Source organism: Balaenoptera borealis, assembly GCF_965194805.1.
Source record: "Balaenoptera borealis genome assembly, chromosome: 3".
NCBI lineage: Eukaryota > Metazoa > Chordata > Mammalia > Artiodactyla > Balaenopteridae > Balaenoptera > Balaenoptera borealis.
In genome coordinates, this window is record NC_138866.1 from 1,575,874 (window position 1) to 1,591,909 (window position 16,036).

The 16,036-nt window shown below is 43.6% G+C and overlaps 1 protein-coding gene and 1 long non-coding RNA gene across 10 annotated transcripts in view; both read right to left on the reverse strand.

Annotated features, from left to right (window-relative positions):
- COA8 (cytochrome c oxidase assembly factor 8) overlaps positions 1 to 15,825 on the reverse strand; it is a 32,571-nt gene extending 16,746 nt beyond the window's left edge. For all 9 annotated transcript variants that reach the window (XR_014242939.1, XR_014242940.1, XR_014242941.1 and 6 more), the window contains exon 1: positions 15,693 to 15,825. Coding sequence is in view for 6 of the 9 variants with exons in the window: in XM_082386352.1 (XP_082242478.1) it covers positions 15,693 to 15,812 (120 nt within the window). In the remaining 3 variants the exon portion in view is untranslated. The remainder of the gene's footprint in view (positions 1 to 15,692) is intronic.
- LOC309626064 lies at positions 10,273 to 15,588 on the reverse strand. The gene is made up of 2 exons (XR_014242944.1): positions 15,519 to 15,588; positions 10,273 to 11,988 (listed from the first exon to the last, which is right to left on the reverse strand). It is a non-coding gene; the product is annotated as an uncharacterized lncRNA (long non-coding RNA).
- Positions 15,826 to 16,036: the final 211 nt, after the last annotated feature.

Sequence of the window (16,036 nt, forward strand, 5' to 3'; positions counted from 1 at the left end):
TTACAAAATACGCAGGGACATCCACTCATGCAGAAAGCTTTTCCTTACATCTGAGAACACAGAGTTACTGAGTTATAACACATTATAGCTCTGCCTTTAGGACAACACTGGCATTTATAATATTCTATTAAAAATCTGTGGCATGTTCAGCTCAGCATTAGAATGCCTACTATTTTGGGACTTCCCTGGTGGTCCAGTGGTTAAGACTCCACGCTCCCAATGCAGGGGGCCTGGGTTCGATCCCAGGTTCAATCCCTGGAACTAAGATTCCACATACCCCAACTAAGCGCCACAACCAGAGGAGCCCGAGAGCCGCAACAAAGACCCAGCGCAGCCAAAATAAATAAATAAATAAATAAATAAATAAAAAATTTTTAAAAAGAATGCTTACTATTTAGAAAATTATTTTGAGTCTAGAATAAGTGAATGAGCAGGAAATGCTGAAAAGTACATATGATTCCCTCAGACTCTCAAAACATTTCTAGAAAAGTATCTTTTAAAAAAAATTTCAAAATTTTAAGGACCCTTGACAGATTAGGTAAAAGAATACAGCATTTGAGTGGGGAAAAAAAAGATTGATAGAGGACTTCCCTGGTGGCGCAGTGGTTAAGAATCGGCCTGCCAAAGCAGGGGACACGGGTTCGACCCTGTTCCGGGAAGATCCCACATGCCGCGGAGCAACTAAGCCCATGAGCCACAACTACTGAGCCTGGGCTCTAGAGCCCACGTGCCACAACTACTGAGCCTGTGCTCTAGAGCCTGTGAGCCACAACTACTGAGCCCACGAGCCACAACTACTGAAGCCCGCACGCCTAGAGCCCGTGCTCCACAACAAGAGAAGCCACCAAAATGAGAAGCCCGCACACCACAACAAAGAGTAGCCCCTGCTCGCTGCAACTAGAGAAAGCCTGCGTGCAGCAACGAAGACCCAACGCAGCCAAAAATCAAAAAAAAAAAAAAAAAAAAAAAAAGTAGGGTGAACAAGACCTACTGACCTCACCTGTTTGTCAATGACACAAATGATTGTTTTTGTAATTTATTTATTTATTTATTTATTTATTTATTTATTTATTTATTTATTTATTTATTTTTGGCTGCGTTGGGTCTCCGTTGCTGCACGCGGGCTTTCTCTAGTTGTGGTGAGTGGGGGCTACTGCGCCACCAGGGAAGTCCACAAATGATTTCTTTGATGAAATGGATAACGGCTTCCAAATACTGGAAGAACATTTTCTCAATTTGGTTTATTCACAATATGATGTCAACCAACAAGATACACTACTTCTTTTTTTTTTTTTTTTACTATTTATTTATTTATTTGGCTGTGCCAGGTCTTAGTTGCGGCACACGGGATCTAGTTCCCTGACGAGGGATCGAACCCAGGCCCCTGCATTGGGAGCATGGAGTCTTAACCACTTGACCATCAGGAAAGTCCCAAGATATACTTCTTAATTTAATCCACATTACAGTTGACCCTCAAACAATGCAGGGGTCAGGGGTGCCGACCCTCCCTACAGTCAAAAATCTGCATACAACTTTACAGTCGGCCCTCCCTATCAGAGGTGCCACATCTGCAGACGGAACCAACCTGAGAGTGTATAGTACTACAGAAAAAAATCTGAGCATAAGTGGATCCGCGAAGTTCAAATACGCATTGTTCAAGGGTCAAGTGTACTAACTAACATTTTATCCTTCACTTTCCTAAGTCTGGACAATCAACAAAACAGTAAGTCAAGCCCTGATCTGGAGAATTTGCCAGTTTCCATAGTGCAATGACTCCCACCATGGACAACTTCAAGCTAGCAATGTGATGTTACTGAACGAGGAACTGGGAAGAGATGTGCAGAAATGCCATTATATGTTACTTCTGCCACATAGGTATGGTAGAAATAGATGCAAATAACCTCAGAAGCAGAGATAATTATAATCCAACTTTTAGTAAGGGAGGCAAACTCTCCGTCTCCTCTCTGAGAGTCTCTAAACGGGCCTGAGAGTCAAACTAACATAAAACAGATTAACAGAAGAAAACCATATAGATTTTTTTTATGTACACATGGGAGCACCCATAGGAAAATGAAGACCCCAAAAAGCAGATAGGCCCAACTGCCTATATACCAGGCTGAACAAAAAGTAGCCACTGTGGAAGAGGGACTAAAGTCTATGGGGAGACTAAAGGAAGGTGAGAGTTACTTTACCAAGGTCCGTTTGCACAGATCTCTTTCACTCTCTGGTGATAAGAACACAGTTTTGCTCCTGATTTAGGAAGGGCAGCTTTCACGTGAGAGGTTTATCTCCTGCCTAAAGGAAGACAAGGGGGAGGTCACAGTGTCCTTCTTGCACCTGCTGTCTTTCAAGTGCTTTTAGCTCAAAATAATCTTTATGCCAAAGTGGCCTATTTCGGGGTGGCTTATTTTGTTACCCTTTAGTACTATTTATTTATTTATTTTTATTATTTTTAAAAATATTTATTTGGTTGTGCTGGCTCTTAGTTGCAGCGTGAGAGATCTGGTTCCCTGACCAGGGATCGAAGCCGGGCCCCCTGCATGGGGAGCTCGTTGCCTTAGCCACTGGACCACCAGGGAAGTCCCCAGCACAGTTTAACTAGATATGGCAATCACCGATAACTCGCAGCAGCATGTTGAGAAGATCTGAGGGAGCCGGACGCCACCACCGCCAAGAGTGTTCCTTACGTAACTGCTAATTCTTGATGAGTTCCTAGGTTTCCCAGGAAACTCTCAAAGGCTGTATAGTCAGAGAAGCAGAGCACGTTGAGTGGCTGAGTGTTCTGGAGTACGACTCACACGTGGTGGAAGAACGGGGAGGCACTGTCGCAGGTGGACACGTCAGAGCTGCAGGGGAAGTGGAAAGCCAGGCTGACCAGCTGCTGGAGAGGGACTGGGGGAGGCGGGGAGAAGCCTAGGCGTAGCTGTCACCTCTGCGTGGCCAGTTCACACTCCACACCGGACTACTACACCCTACTGACTAGTTCAGCATGGCTATTTCGTTTCTTCTTGCAGATTCAAACATCTTTATCTCTGACCATTTTTACTTTTGTCTGGTTCTTCTAAAGAGTGTCTCTCTTGGTGTCACTGGGAAGCAAAGTTGAGCCGTAAGAGGCACAGCCAGAGTGGAAAGTTCTAAATGAAGGGCCAGCAAGTCCCCAAGAAGGGACTGAACTCATCCTTCGTGTGTGAAAGTGATAGGGCCCCACTAGCAGAAAGGCATCCTGATCTGCTACCTAAGACCTGAAACTGTGCTCCTCACCATCAGGGTTGAAATACACTGACTTGATACTAGACTGACTTAAAACTCCTTTTTAGAAAGTAAAGGCAGGACCGTAACACATAGATCTTTAATGTTTTATCCATCATTCTAAGAATAATATATGGTTACCACATTTTCCCTTTCTTTTAAAAAAGTTTTTAAGAAAAAAACCCGACTTTTCTGCACATATTTCTGGACTTTTCCCACACAGCCTCTGCCTCTGTGATATCCGGATATTCTTAGAAACTGACGGTGATTCACACAAAGGGATGCAGTGAGTGGACACAGAAAGGGAGCCAGCCTGGGTCCCCTGCTGTGACCTTCCGCCGCACGATGGGTTCCGTGCCCTCCTCCAAGCTGGGGAGGCTGCGTAACACCCCTTGGAGACGTCAGCTCTGCCAGCAGCAGGGAGACAAAGGGGCAGGTTCCACCCCAACTGCACCTGTTTACCTGCGTCACTATCTTCCAGAACTGTACCCCATCTATTCTTACAGGTTCCCTATCCCTACCCCAGCTGCCCACACATAACAAAGCAAGCTCAAAGAGGAGCTGGGGTATTCAGTTACTTTCCCATACGCATCTTTTAGTTGTTGCTTATAAACTACTTTACAGTTTATATGTGAACTCTGTGAACCAACTCCTTCAATCATCCTCAGTTTTCCACTATAATTTGAGAGACTGTATCTTCAATTATGGCAGAAGTGGTCCTTCTACTCTCCCCTATAAACATATTCTGTCTTTGTTCACCCAAGAACTGCTATTTAAAAGGGAGAAGAAGGGGCTTGGGGGAGGAAAAGAAAGAATCCCTTTGAGGTTTGAGTAATTACCATAATTTATGGTTCTTACAGCAAAAGCATACAGTGCACAGCTTCTGAGGCCTGGAGTGGCAGGGGTGTGTGTGGAAAGGCGTGCTAGACCTAACAGTTCCGCGGAGGACCACACATGTTCTTACTGGTCACACCGAGTTTTCATTACTGGGGGGTGGGGTGGTGATGAACCTTCCAGTTTTTTCTCTTTAACTGTAAACTGCCAGGCTGGGCAGCCCCATACCAGGCCTCTCCTTGTTCAGCTCTGCAGGCCCAGCCTGGCTCTCCATCCCTTCTGCCTTTCAGCAGGCTCCAGAGCTTTGCCAGCACACTCCCACCCTGGGGCCTGTCCTTCTAGAAGCCAGGATTTGGAGTGGGAGACCTTTTTCTCCAGCGCCTTCCTTCCCAGAAGTGCCTGTACACAACACAAAGCTCCTCTCTGAGTTAAAGTTTCACTGCCAGCCACTGGGAAAACCAACGGGTAACAATGAAAGGAACAAACGTTGGCCAGATTCAGTGTTCTCGGCGTGTTTCCTGGTCTAGAGTCCTAACCCTCCTGGGATGGGAACTGAAAGCCTTTCCCTTCTGGAGGGTTGGAGCCCCCAGCCTCTCATTCTAGACGGATGCTAGACAAATCAGCACACCAAATTCAGCAGTACACAAAAGGGCCATTGCATCAGGACCAAGCTGGGTTTATACTGGGAGTGCAAGGTTGGTTTAACATCAGAAAATCAATAACCAGTGAAGTAGCCTTCTCAAAAATAAAAAAGTCAAATCCACATGAAGTCAAGGCTCTAGAGTGCAGCTGTCTGTTTACAGGAAACACACAGGTCAGAGGAACATGTTAAATTACACCATGGGAATGCAATCAGCAAAATCCAGACTGTGTGAAACTCTAAAGGATACACTCCCCTCAGCAGCCCCAGAGAAACTCTAAAGGATACACTCCCCTCAGCAGCCCCAGATAAATTGCTTTAAAAAAAGGAAGGGGACCAGAATCACAACTAACTGCTGAACAATCATCAACAGGGAGACACTGGAATTCACCAAAAAAGATACCCCACATCCAAAGACAAAGGAGAAGCCACAATGAGATGCTAGGAGGGGTGCAATCACAATAAAATCAAATCCTGTAAGTGCTGGGTGGGTGACTCACAAACTGGAGAACACTTATACCACAGAAGTCCACCCACTGGAGTGAAGGTTCTGAGCCCCACGTCAGGCTTCCCAACCTGGGGGTCTGGCAACAGGAGGAGGAATTCCCAGAGAATCAGACTTTCAAGGCTAGTGGGATTTGATTGCAGGACTTCGACAGGACTGGGGGAAACAGAGACTCCACTCTCGGAGGGCACACACAAAGCAGTGTGCGCATCAGGACCCAGGGGAAGGAGCAGTGACCCCAGGGGAGACTGAACCAGACCTACTTGCTGGTGTTGGTGGGGTCTCCTGCGGAGTCGGGGGTGGGTGGCTGTGGCTCACCGTGGGGACAAGGACACTGGCAGCAGAAGTTCTGGGAAGTACTCCCTGGTGTGAGCCCTCCCAGAGTCTGCCATTAGCCTCACCAAAGAGCCTGTAGCCTCCAGTGCTGGGTCGCCTCAGGCCAAACAACCAACAGGGAGGGAACCCAGACCTACCCATCAGCAAACAAGCGGATTAAAGTTTTACTGAGCTCTGCCCACCAGAGCAACAGCCAGCTCTACCCACCACCAGTCCCTCCCATCAGGAAGCTTGCACAAGCCTCTTAGATAGCCTCATCCACCAGAGGGCAGACAGCAGAAGCAAGAAAAACTACAATTCTGCAGCCTGTGGAAGGAAAACCACATTCACAGAAAGACAGACAAAATGAAAAGGCAGTGGACTTTGTACCAAATGAAGGAACAAGATAAAACCCCAGAAAAAACAACTAAATGAAGTGGAGATAGGCAACCTTCCAAAAAGAATTCAGAATAATGATCATGAAGATGATCCAGGACCTCAGAAAAAGAATGGAGGCAAAGATCGAGAAGATGCAAGAAGCGTTTAACAAAGACCTAGAAGAATTAAAGAACAAACAGCTAGAAGAATTAACAAACAGAGATAAACAATACAATAACTGAAATGAAAAATACACTAGAAAGAATCAATAGCAGAATAACTGAGGCAGAAGAACGGATAAGTGACCTGGAAGACAGAATGGTGGAATTCACTGCTGCGGAACAGAATAAAGAAAAAAGAATGAAAAGAAATGAAGACAGCCTAAGAGACCTTTGGGACAACATTAAACACAACAACATTCGCATTACAGGGGTCCCAGAAGGAGAAGAGACAGAGAAAGGACCTGAGAAAATATTTGAAGAGATTATAGTTGAAAACTTCCCTAACATGGGAAAGGAAATAGCCAGCCAAGTCCAGGAAGTGCAGAGAGTCCCATACAGAATAAACCCAAGGAGAAACACGCCGACACACAGAATAATCAAATTGACAAAAATTAAAGACAAAGAAAAATTACTGAAAGCAACGAAGGAAAAACGACAAATAACATACAAGGGAACTCCCATAAGGTTAACAGCTGATTTCTCAGCAGAAACTCTACAAGCCAGAAGGGAGTGGCATGATATACTTAAAGTGATGAAAGGGAAGAACCTACAACCAAGATTACTCTACCTGGCAAGGATTTCATTCAGATTTGATGGAGAAATCAAAAGCTTTACAGACAAGCAAAAGCTAAGAGAATTCAGCACCACCAAACCAGCTCTACAACAAATGCTAAAGGAACTTCTCTAAGTGGGAAACACAAGAGAAGAAAAGGACCTACAAAAACAAACCCATAACAATTAAGAAAATGATAATAGGAACATACATATGGATAATTACCTTAAACGTGAATGGATTAAATGCTCCAACCAAAAGACACAGGCTCGCTGAATGGATACAAAAACAAGACCCATATATATGCTGTCTACAAGAGACACACTTCAGACCTAGGGACACATACAGACTGAAAGTGAGGGGATGGGAAAAGATATTCCATGCAAATGGAAATCAAAAGATAACTGGAGTAGCTACACTCATATCAGATAAAATAGACTTTAAAATAAAGAATGTTACAAGAGACAAGGAAGGACACTACATAATGATCAAGGGATCAATCCAAGAAGAAGATATAACAATTATAAATATATATGCACCCAACATAGGAGCACCTCAATACATAAGGCAACTGCTAAGAGCTATAAAAGAGGAAATCGACAGTAACACAATAATAGTGGGGGACTTTAACACCTCACTTACACCAATGGACAGATCACCCAGACAGAAAATTAATAAGGAAACACAAGCTTTAAATGACACAACAGACCAGAGAGATTTAATTGATATTTATAGGACATTCCATCCAAAAACAGATTACACTTTCTTCTCAAGTGCACATGGAACATTCTCCAGGATAGATCACATTTTGGGTCACAAATCAAGCCTCGGTAAATTTAAGAAAATTGAAATCATACCAAGCATCTTTTCCGACCACAATGCTATGAGATTAGAAATCAATTACAGGGAAAAAAACGTAAAAAACACAAACACACGGAGGCTAAACAATACGTTACTAAATAACCAAGAGATCACTGAAGAAATCAAAGAGAAAATAAAAAAATACCTAGAGACAAATTACAAGGAAAACACGACGATCCAAAACCTATGGGATGCAGCAAAAGCAGTTCTAAGAGGGAAGTTTATAGCAATATAACCCTACCTCAAAAAACAAGAAAAATCTCAAATAAACAATCTAACCTTACACCTAACGGAACTAGAGAAAGAAGAACAAACCAAACCCAAAGTTAGTAGAAGGAAAGAAATCATAGAGATCAGAGCAAAAATATATGAAATAGAAACAAAACAGCAGCAAAGATCAATAAAACTAAAAGATGGTTCTTTGCGAAGATAAACAAAATCGATAAATCTTTAGCCAGACTCATCAAGAAAAAGAGGGAGAGGACTCAAATCAATAAAATTAGGAATGAAAAAGAAGTTAGGGCTTCCCTGGTGGCACAGTGGTTCAGAATCTGCCTGCCAATGCAGGGGACACGGGTTTGAGCCCTGGTCCGGGAAGATCCCACATGCTGCGGAGAAACTAAGCCCGTGAGCCACAACTACTGAGCCTGCACTCTAGAGCCCACGGACCACAACTACTAAAGCCTGCGCACCTAGAGCCCATGCTCCGCAGCAAGAGCAGCCACCACAATGAGAAGCCTGCGCACCGCAACAGAGTAGCCCCCGCTCACCACAACTAGACAAAGTCCGCGCGCAGTAACAAAGACCCAACATAGCCAAAAAAAAAAAAAAAAGGAGAAGTTACAACGGACACCGCAGAAATACAAAGCATCATAAGAGACTACTACAAGCAACTCTATGCCAATAAAATGGACAACCTGGAAGAAATGGACAAATTCTTAGAAAGGTATAATCTTCCAAGACTAAACCAGGAAGAAATAGAAAATATAAACAGACCAATCACAAGTAATGAAATTGAACTGTGATTAAAAATCTTCCAACAAACAAAAATCCAGGACCAGATGGCTTCACAGGTGAATTCTATCAAACATTTAGAGAAGAGCTAACACCCATCCTTCTCAAACTCTTCCAAAAAATTGCAGAGGAAGGAACACTCCCAAACTCATTCTATGAGGCCACCATCACCCTGATACCAAAACCAGACAAAGATACTACAAAAAAAGAAAATTACACACCAATATCACTGATGAATATAGATGCAAAAATCCTCAACAAAATACTAGCAAACAGAATCCAACAACACATTAAAAGGATCATACACCACGATCAAGTGGGATTTATCCCAGGGGTGCAAGGATTCTTCAATATACGCAAATCAATCAATGTGGTACACCATATTAACAAATTGAAGAAAAAAAACATATGATCATCTCAATAGATGCAGAAAAAGCTTTTGACAAAATTCAACACCCATTTATGATGAAAACTCTCCAGAAAGTGGGCATAGAGGGAACCTACCTCAACATAATAAAGGCCATATACGACAAACCCACAGCAAACGTCATTCTCAATGGTGAAAAACTGAAAGCATTTCCTCTAAGATCAGGAACAAGACAAGGATGTCCACTCTCGCCACTCTTATTCAACATAGTTTTGGAAGTCCTAGCCACGGCAATCAGAGAAGAAAAAGATATAAAAGGAATACAAATTGGAAAAGAAGAAGTACAACGGTCACTGTTTGCAGATGACATGATACTATACATAGGGAACCCTAAAGATGTCACCAGAAAACTACTAGAGCTAATCAATGAATTTGGTAAAGTTGCAGGATACAAAATTAATGCACAGAAATCTCTTGCATTCCTATACACTAACAATAAAAGATCAGAAAGAGAAATTAAGGAAATAATCCCATTCACCACTGCAACAAAAAGAATAAAATACCTAGGAATAAACCTACCTAAGGAGGTAAAAGACCTGTACTCAGAAAACTATAAGACACTGATGAAAGAAATCAAAGATGACACAAAGAGATGGAGAGATAGACCATGTTCTTGGATTGGAAGAATCAATATTGTGAAAATGACTATACTACCCAAAGCAATCTACAGATTCAATGCAATCCCTATCAAATTACCAATGGAGGACTTCCCTGGTGGCGCAGTGGTTGAGAATCTGCCTGCCAATGCAGGGGACACGGGTTCGAGCCCTGGTCTGGGAGGATCCCGCGTGCCGCGGAGCGACTAAGCCCGTGAGCCACAATTGCTGAGCCTGCGCGTCTGGAGCCTGTGCTCCGCAACAGGAGACGCCACGATAGTGAGAGGCCTGCGCACCGCGATGAAGAGTGGCCCCCACTTGCCGCAACTAGAGAAAGCCCTCGCACAGAAACGAAGACCCAACACAGCCATAAATAAATAAATAAATAAATAAAATTAAAAAAAAAAAATTACCAATGGCATTTTTTACAGAACTAGAACAAAAAAAATCTTAAAATTTGTGTGGAGACACAAAAGACCCTGAATAGTCAAAGCAGTCTTGAGGGAAAAAAACGGAGCTGGAGGAATCAGACTCCCTGACTTCAGACTATACTACAAAGCTACAGCAATGAAGACAATATGGTACTGGCACAAAAACAGAAATATACATAAATGGAACAGGATAGAAAGCCCAGAGATAAACCCACACACCTATAGTCAACTAATCTATGACAAAGGAGGCAAGGATATACAATGGGGAAAAGACAGTCTCTTCAATAAGTGGTGCTGGGAAAACTGCACAGCTACATGTAGAAGAATGAAATTAGAACACTCCCTAACACCATACACAAAAATAAACTCAAAATGGATTAGAGACCTAAATGTAAGACCAGACACTATAAAACTCTTAGAGGAAAACATAGGAAGGATACTCTTTGACATAAATCACAGCAAGATCTTTTTTGATCCACCTCCTAGAGTAATGGAAATAAAAACAAAAATAAACAAACGGGACCTAATGAAACTTAAAAGCTTTTGCAAAGCAAACTACAAACAAGACGAAAAGACAACCCTCAGAATGGGAGAAAATATTTGCAAACGAATCAATGGACAAAGGATTAATCTCCAAAATATATAAACAGCTCATGCAGCTCAATATTAAAAAAACAAACAAGCCAAACGAAAAATGGGCAGAAGACCTAAATAGACATTTCTCCAAAGAAGACAATACAGATGGCCAAGAAGCACATGAAAAGTTGCTCAAAGTCACTAATTATTAGAGAAATGCAAATCAAAACTACAATGAGGTATCACCTCACATCAGTTAGAATGGGCATCATCATAAAATCTACAAACAACAAATGCTGGAGAGGGTGTGGAGAAAAGGGAACCCTCTTGCCCTGTTGGTAGGAATGTAAATTGATACAGCCACTATGGAGAACAGTATGGAGGGTCCTTAAAAAACTAAAAATAGAATTACCATATGACCCAGCAATCCCACTACTGGGCATATACCCAGAGAAAACCATAATTCAAAAAGACACATGCACCCCAATGTTCATTGCAGCACTATTTACAATAGCCAGGACATGGAAGCAACCTAAATGCCCATCGACAGACGAATGGATAAAGAAGATGTGGTACATATATTCAATGGAATATTACTCAGCCATAAAAAGGAACAAAACTGGGTCATTTGTAGAGACGTGGTTGGATCTAGAGACTGTCATACAAAGTAAGTCAGAAAGAGAAAAACAAATATCATATATTAACGCATATATGTGGAACCTAGAAAAATGGTACAGATTAACCGGTTTGCAGGGCAGAAATAGATACACAGATGTAGAGAACAAACGTATGGACACCAAGGGGGGAAAGTGGGGGGGTGGTGGTGGGATGAATTGGGAGATTGGGATTGATATATATACACTAATATGTATAAAACAGATAACTAATAAGAACCTGCTGTATAAAAAATAAATAAAATACAAAAATTCAAAAATTCAAAAAAAAAAAGGAAGGGGATAGAGCCAAACCCTATAGGTTGAAAGAAAACTAAAAGAATATTGATCAGTTGCAATGTGTAGACCTTATTTGGATGCTGATACAAGCAAATTGTAAAAGAAAACATTTATGACATTTCTAAGACAACTGAAGAAATTTGAACATTGGAAATTTGCTGGGATTAAGGAATTATAATATTTTTAGGTGTGACGATGGTATTATGTTTTATATATATATATATACACACACAGGTATATGTATATATATTTAAGTCTGTATCTTTTAAAGATACATACTGAAATACTTACAAATGAAATATGATGTCTGCTATTTGGCATAAAATTATCTGGGAAGGAGGACTGGATTGGGGTAAGGATGAAATAAACAGCCATGAGCGGATAACTGTAGAAGCAGGGTACTGGATACACAGCAATTCTTTATATTCTTCGATCCTTGTACGTGTTTTAAATTTCCCATAAGTAACAAAAAAAGAAAATCAATAAATCAAAGTAATTCTCCACATTAACAGAACAAGGAGAAATCATGTAATTGTTTCAGTAGGTGAAGAAAAAGCATTTGGTAGCGTTAGAACACTGGACTGAGAGTGGGAAAGCATTGATTTCAATCCTGACTCTGCTGTGTGACAGCAGGCAAGTCACTTTACATCTCTGGGTCCCAATTTCCTCACCTTTATGATAATAGAGTTAAATTGTATGGTTTTTAAAGTCCTCCCACCCCAGCTTTGTTTTCCAACTATTTATTGAAAGCCTTTTAAATACTAGAAATATCCATGTTAACCTTAAAATTCAATGACTAGCTCTCTCACCAGTTTCTCATTTATCCTGAGTTTCAATTTCTTCCTACGAGGTTTATTCCAAATCTAAACTTGGGGATTTTGGAGATCATTCTCCTTAATGAAAATGTAAGCAAAACGTGACACCAGTAGTTCCATTATCTGTTATCTGCGAATACTACCTCTCTATGCTGAGGGCCTGTTTCTCTGTTTTGTTCATCTAGAAATTACTAGAAGAAAATTTTTAATTCATTATCCTTTGGATAAAGGAACTATAACATGTATATTCCTTATGTGCAAGCATTATGATCTTGAAATTGTTTAATCTTACTGTAAAAGTAAGTAATTATTGAAAAGTAATTATTCAATCTCATCTGTAAAATGGGGATGATAAAAGCACATTCTGGACAGAATTTTAGGCTTAAATAAGTTAAAATATGTAAAGTTTTCAGAACAGTGCATGCAAGTGCTTCATAAATGTTTACTATCAGTATAAACGTGAATGGAATTCAGGACTATAAGCAAATATTAATGCATATAATATAACCGTGGTTCCCTAACTTGTGAACTTATTGGACTTGCCCTTAAGAATCCTGATGTTTGGGGCTTCCCTGGTGGCACAGTGGTTAAGAACCTGCCTGCCAACGCAGGGGACACAGGTTGGAGCCCTGGTCCGGGAAGATCTCACATGCCGCGGAGCAACTAAGCCCATGAGCCACAACTACTGAGCCTGCGCTCCAGAGCCCGCGAGCCCCAGCTACTGAAGCCCGCGCGCCTACAGCCTGTGCTCTGCAACAAGAGAAGCCACCGCAATGAGAAGCCCGCGCACTGCAACCAAGAGTAGCCCCCGCTCGCCGCAACTAGAGAAAGCCCGCGCGCAGCAATGAAGACCCAATGTAGCCAAAAATAAAAAAATTAAAAAAAAAAAAAGAATCCTGATGTTTGGACTTCCCTGGTGGCACAGTGGTTAAGAATCCGCCTGCCAATGCAGGGGTCACGGGTTCGAGCCCTGGTCTGGGAAGATCCCACATGCTGCGGAACAACTAAGTCTGTGTGCCACAACTACTGAGCCCGTGTGCCACAATTACTGAAGCCCGCAGTCCTAGAGCCCGTGCTCCACAATAAGAGAAGCCACCACAATGAGAAGCCCGCGCACCGCAACAAAGAGTAGCCCCCGCTCGCTGCAACTAGAGAAAGCCCACGCGCAGCAACAAAGACCCAACACAGCCAGAAATAAATAAATAATTAAAAACAAAAACAAAAACAAAACAGTAGCCAGGGAATTCCCTGGCCGTCCAGTGGTTAGGACTCTGTGCTTTCACTGCTGAGGGCCCAGGTTTAATCCCTGGTCAAGGAACTAATATCCCGCAAGCTGTACAGCACGGCCAAAAAATAAATAAATAATAATAATAATAAAAAACTGGTAGCCAGAGATTAGAGAGGGAAATAAATTGTGTAGGTCCTAAAAGCAGGTCTCCTTAAAGCAAGTGAAGAACAAAGAATGAGAAAATACATAGGGTGAACTAGAAATACAGGATTAAAATATATCTCTTTAAAGAAAACAAAAGGTTTAGGACCTGTGACTTTTAAGAAGACCTTAAAGAATATTTAAAATCACAGCCTGAAAGACAACAATCTCTCTCTGCTGCAGGAATTTAATTACCTGGAGAACCGGCTGTGTGCTCAGGAAGCATACAAAGATGGGGCCAAACACATAGGAAACACAAATTGCCCTGAGGAAAGAACTGTTCTTTCACGTCCCATCCAAAACCTAGCGTAATGGGGAACACATTCTAAAAAACAACAACAGCAGCACAAGTCGTAAGGCTAGAACGGGGAAGGTCTGACTCATGGGTCAGCTGCTCCACTTTCAGCCTCATCAGAGTCATTGCCTTCACAGGTGTAGGCAGTCCAACAGCTACGCAGCACCGGCTTCCTTGTCACTTGGACTGCAAAAGGCAGAGAGGTCTCATCTCGAGGATCAGACCCACAGTAAGACTTACTTTAACAAAAGGCTGTATGTCAACAGAGAAAGCCCTGTGTGGGTGCTGTTCTTTTTTCCAGCACTTGTTCACAAAAGAAGTTGGACTAAGTCCTCACCCTGGGGGCAGTTGTTGGCTGATGTTGTTTGCCCTCCCAGAGCATTTTCAGATACCTGTTGAGTATCTTTCTGCCCAAACACTGAGATGCTGGTGGGTTTCTATGTTCTAGGAATAGAAGTCAGGGCTGTGGCCACTGTATGAGGGAACTGAGCCAGAGGCTTGGGGTCTAGGTGCCCAGTTGCCCTGGTAACTCCCTGTTTAAACTGTAAACCAGACAGAACTTCAAAGCTGCATTTATAAAAGCATGCTAATAGCAACAGACCAAAATAAATGAAAATTTACAGGCAGGCACGTTTTGGAATTCTTAATAGGCTCTTTTTATCCTTCTTTAATTATCGTTTAAAGGATGCTTGCCAGCCTCGCTCCTTAGCCTGTTGGCAAATGAAACGTTAGTTTTTGTATGCTTTTTTTTTCGGGGGTGGGGGGGCGGGCTGCACCGCGCGGCATGCGGAACTTCCCCGACCAGGGATAGAACTCGCATCCTCTGCAGTGGAAGCGCGGAGTCTTACTCACTGGACCGCCAGGGAGGTCCAGTATTCTTAGGCTTCGTTTAAATATTCTATCTGCAGCCTATTCCACACCGTTAGTCCATATTTTCATGTGACAGTTGGAATGAAGGCCTACGGCTCCCTCAAACAAAACATCCTTCCCCAAAGCAGTGCAATTTATAAAAACTGCTCGCCGCTTTGCTGCTAAAGATATTCATCTTTGTGCATCTTTGGTCAATAAAATGCATATATGCACACACAGTTTCCAAACCAGAAAAAGCGTTCAACGTGAAGTCCTACAAAATATGATGACAGTTTGTCATCACTTGACGAAAAGCACTAATAATTTGAACGAAGCCAAGCGCGCGCGAAAACACACACACACACACACACACACACACGCTGTGCTTATCAACAGCTCTTTAAATGTAAAGACTAATTATCCTCGACAAGAAATAAGGTACGTATAAACTTCCTAGCTGACTCTGCTCTACTTAACAGAAGTTTTGTCAACAGCCCCGGGGTGGCGGCGACGCAGGACACTTGGCGACTCCGGGGCCTCCCCACTCTCCACCCGCCCGTCCCCCCACGCCGCGTACGCTGCTCCGCGCCAGGCCCGGGCCAGCTCGGGGACCCTGCTCCCGGGTAGCTCAGCCGAGGCCGCCAGTGCGGCAACGCAGGTGAGCGCCCACGTGTGTCCCTGAGGGGCGCGGCTCGGGTCTGTCGCCCCTCGCGGTCACTCCCGGCCCAACCTCTCCGGGAACCACACTCACCCGGCTCGGCGCGGCATCCCTGCGCTCACCGCCGCGCTCGGGGGCGAGCTGGCAGCCGCCGCTGGAGAAGGCGCGGCAGAGACAAAGCAGGGCCCTCCTCGGGGGTCGCAAGGCCGCCATGGCTGCCGTCCGGCGGCCCCCGCGACGCACAGCGGAGTCGCGACGGCGCGAGGGGCTGCCTTACGGCACGGTCGCAAAGCCCGCGGGAGGGGACGACTCGGCCGACCGTGAGCTTGCCCGGCATGTGACAGGCTGCGTGGGCGGCCGAACGGCGCGAGCGCGCCCGGGTGGCAGCTCCTCGGGCGCGGGCATTCCAGGGGACTGCGCTAGGCGGCTAGCGGCGG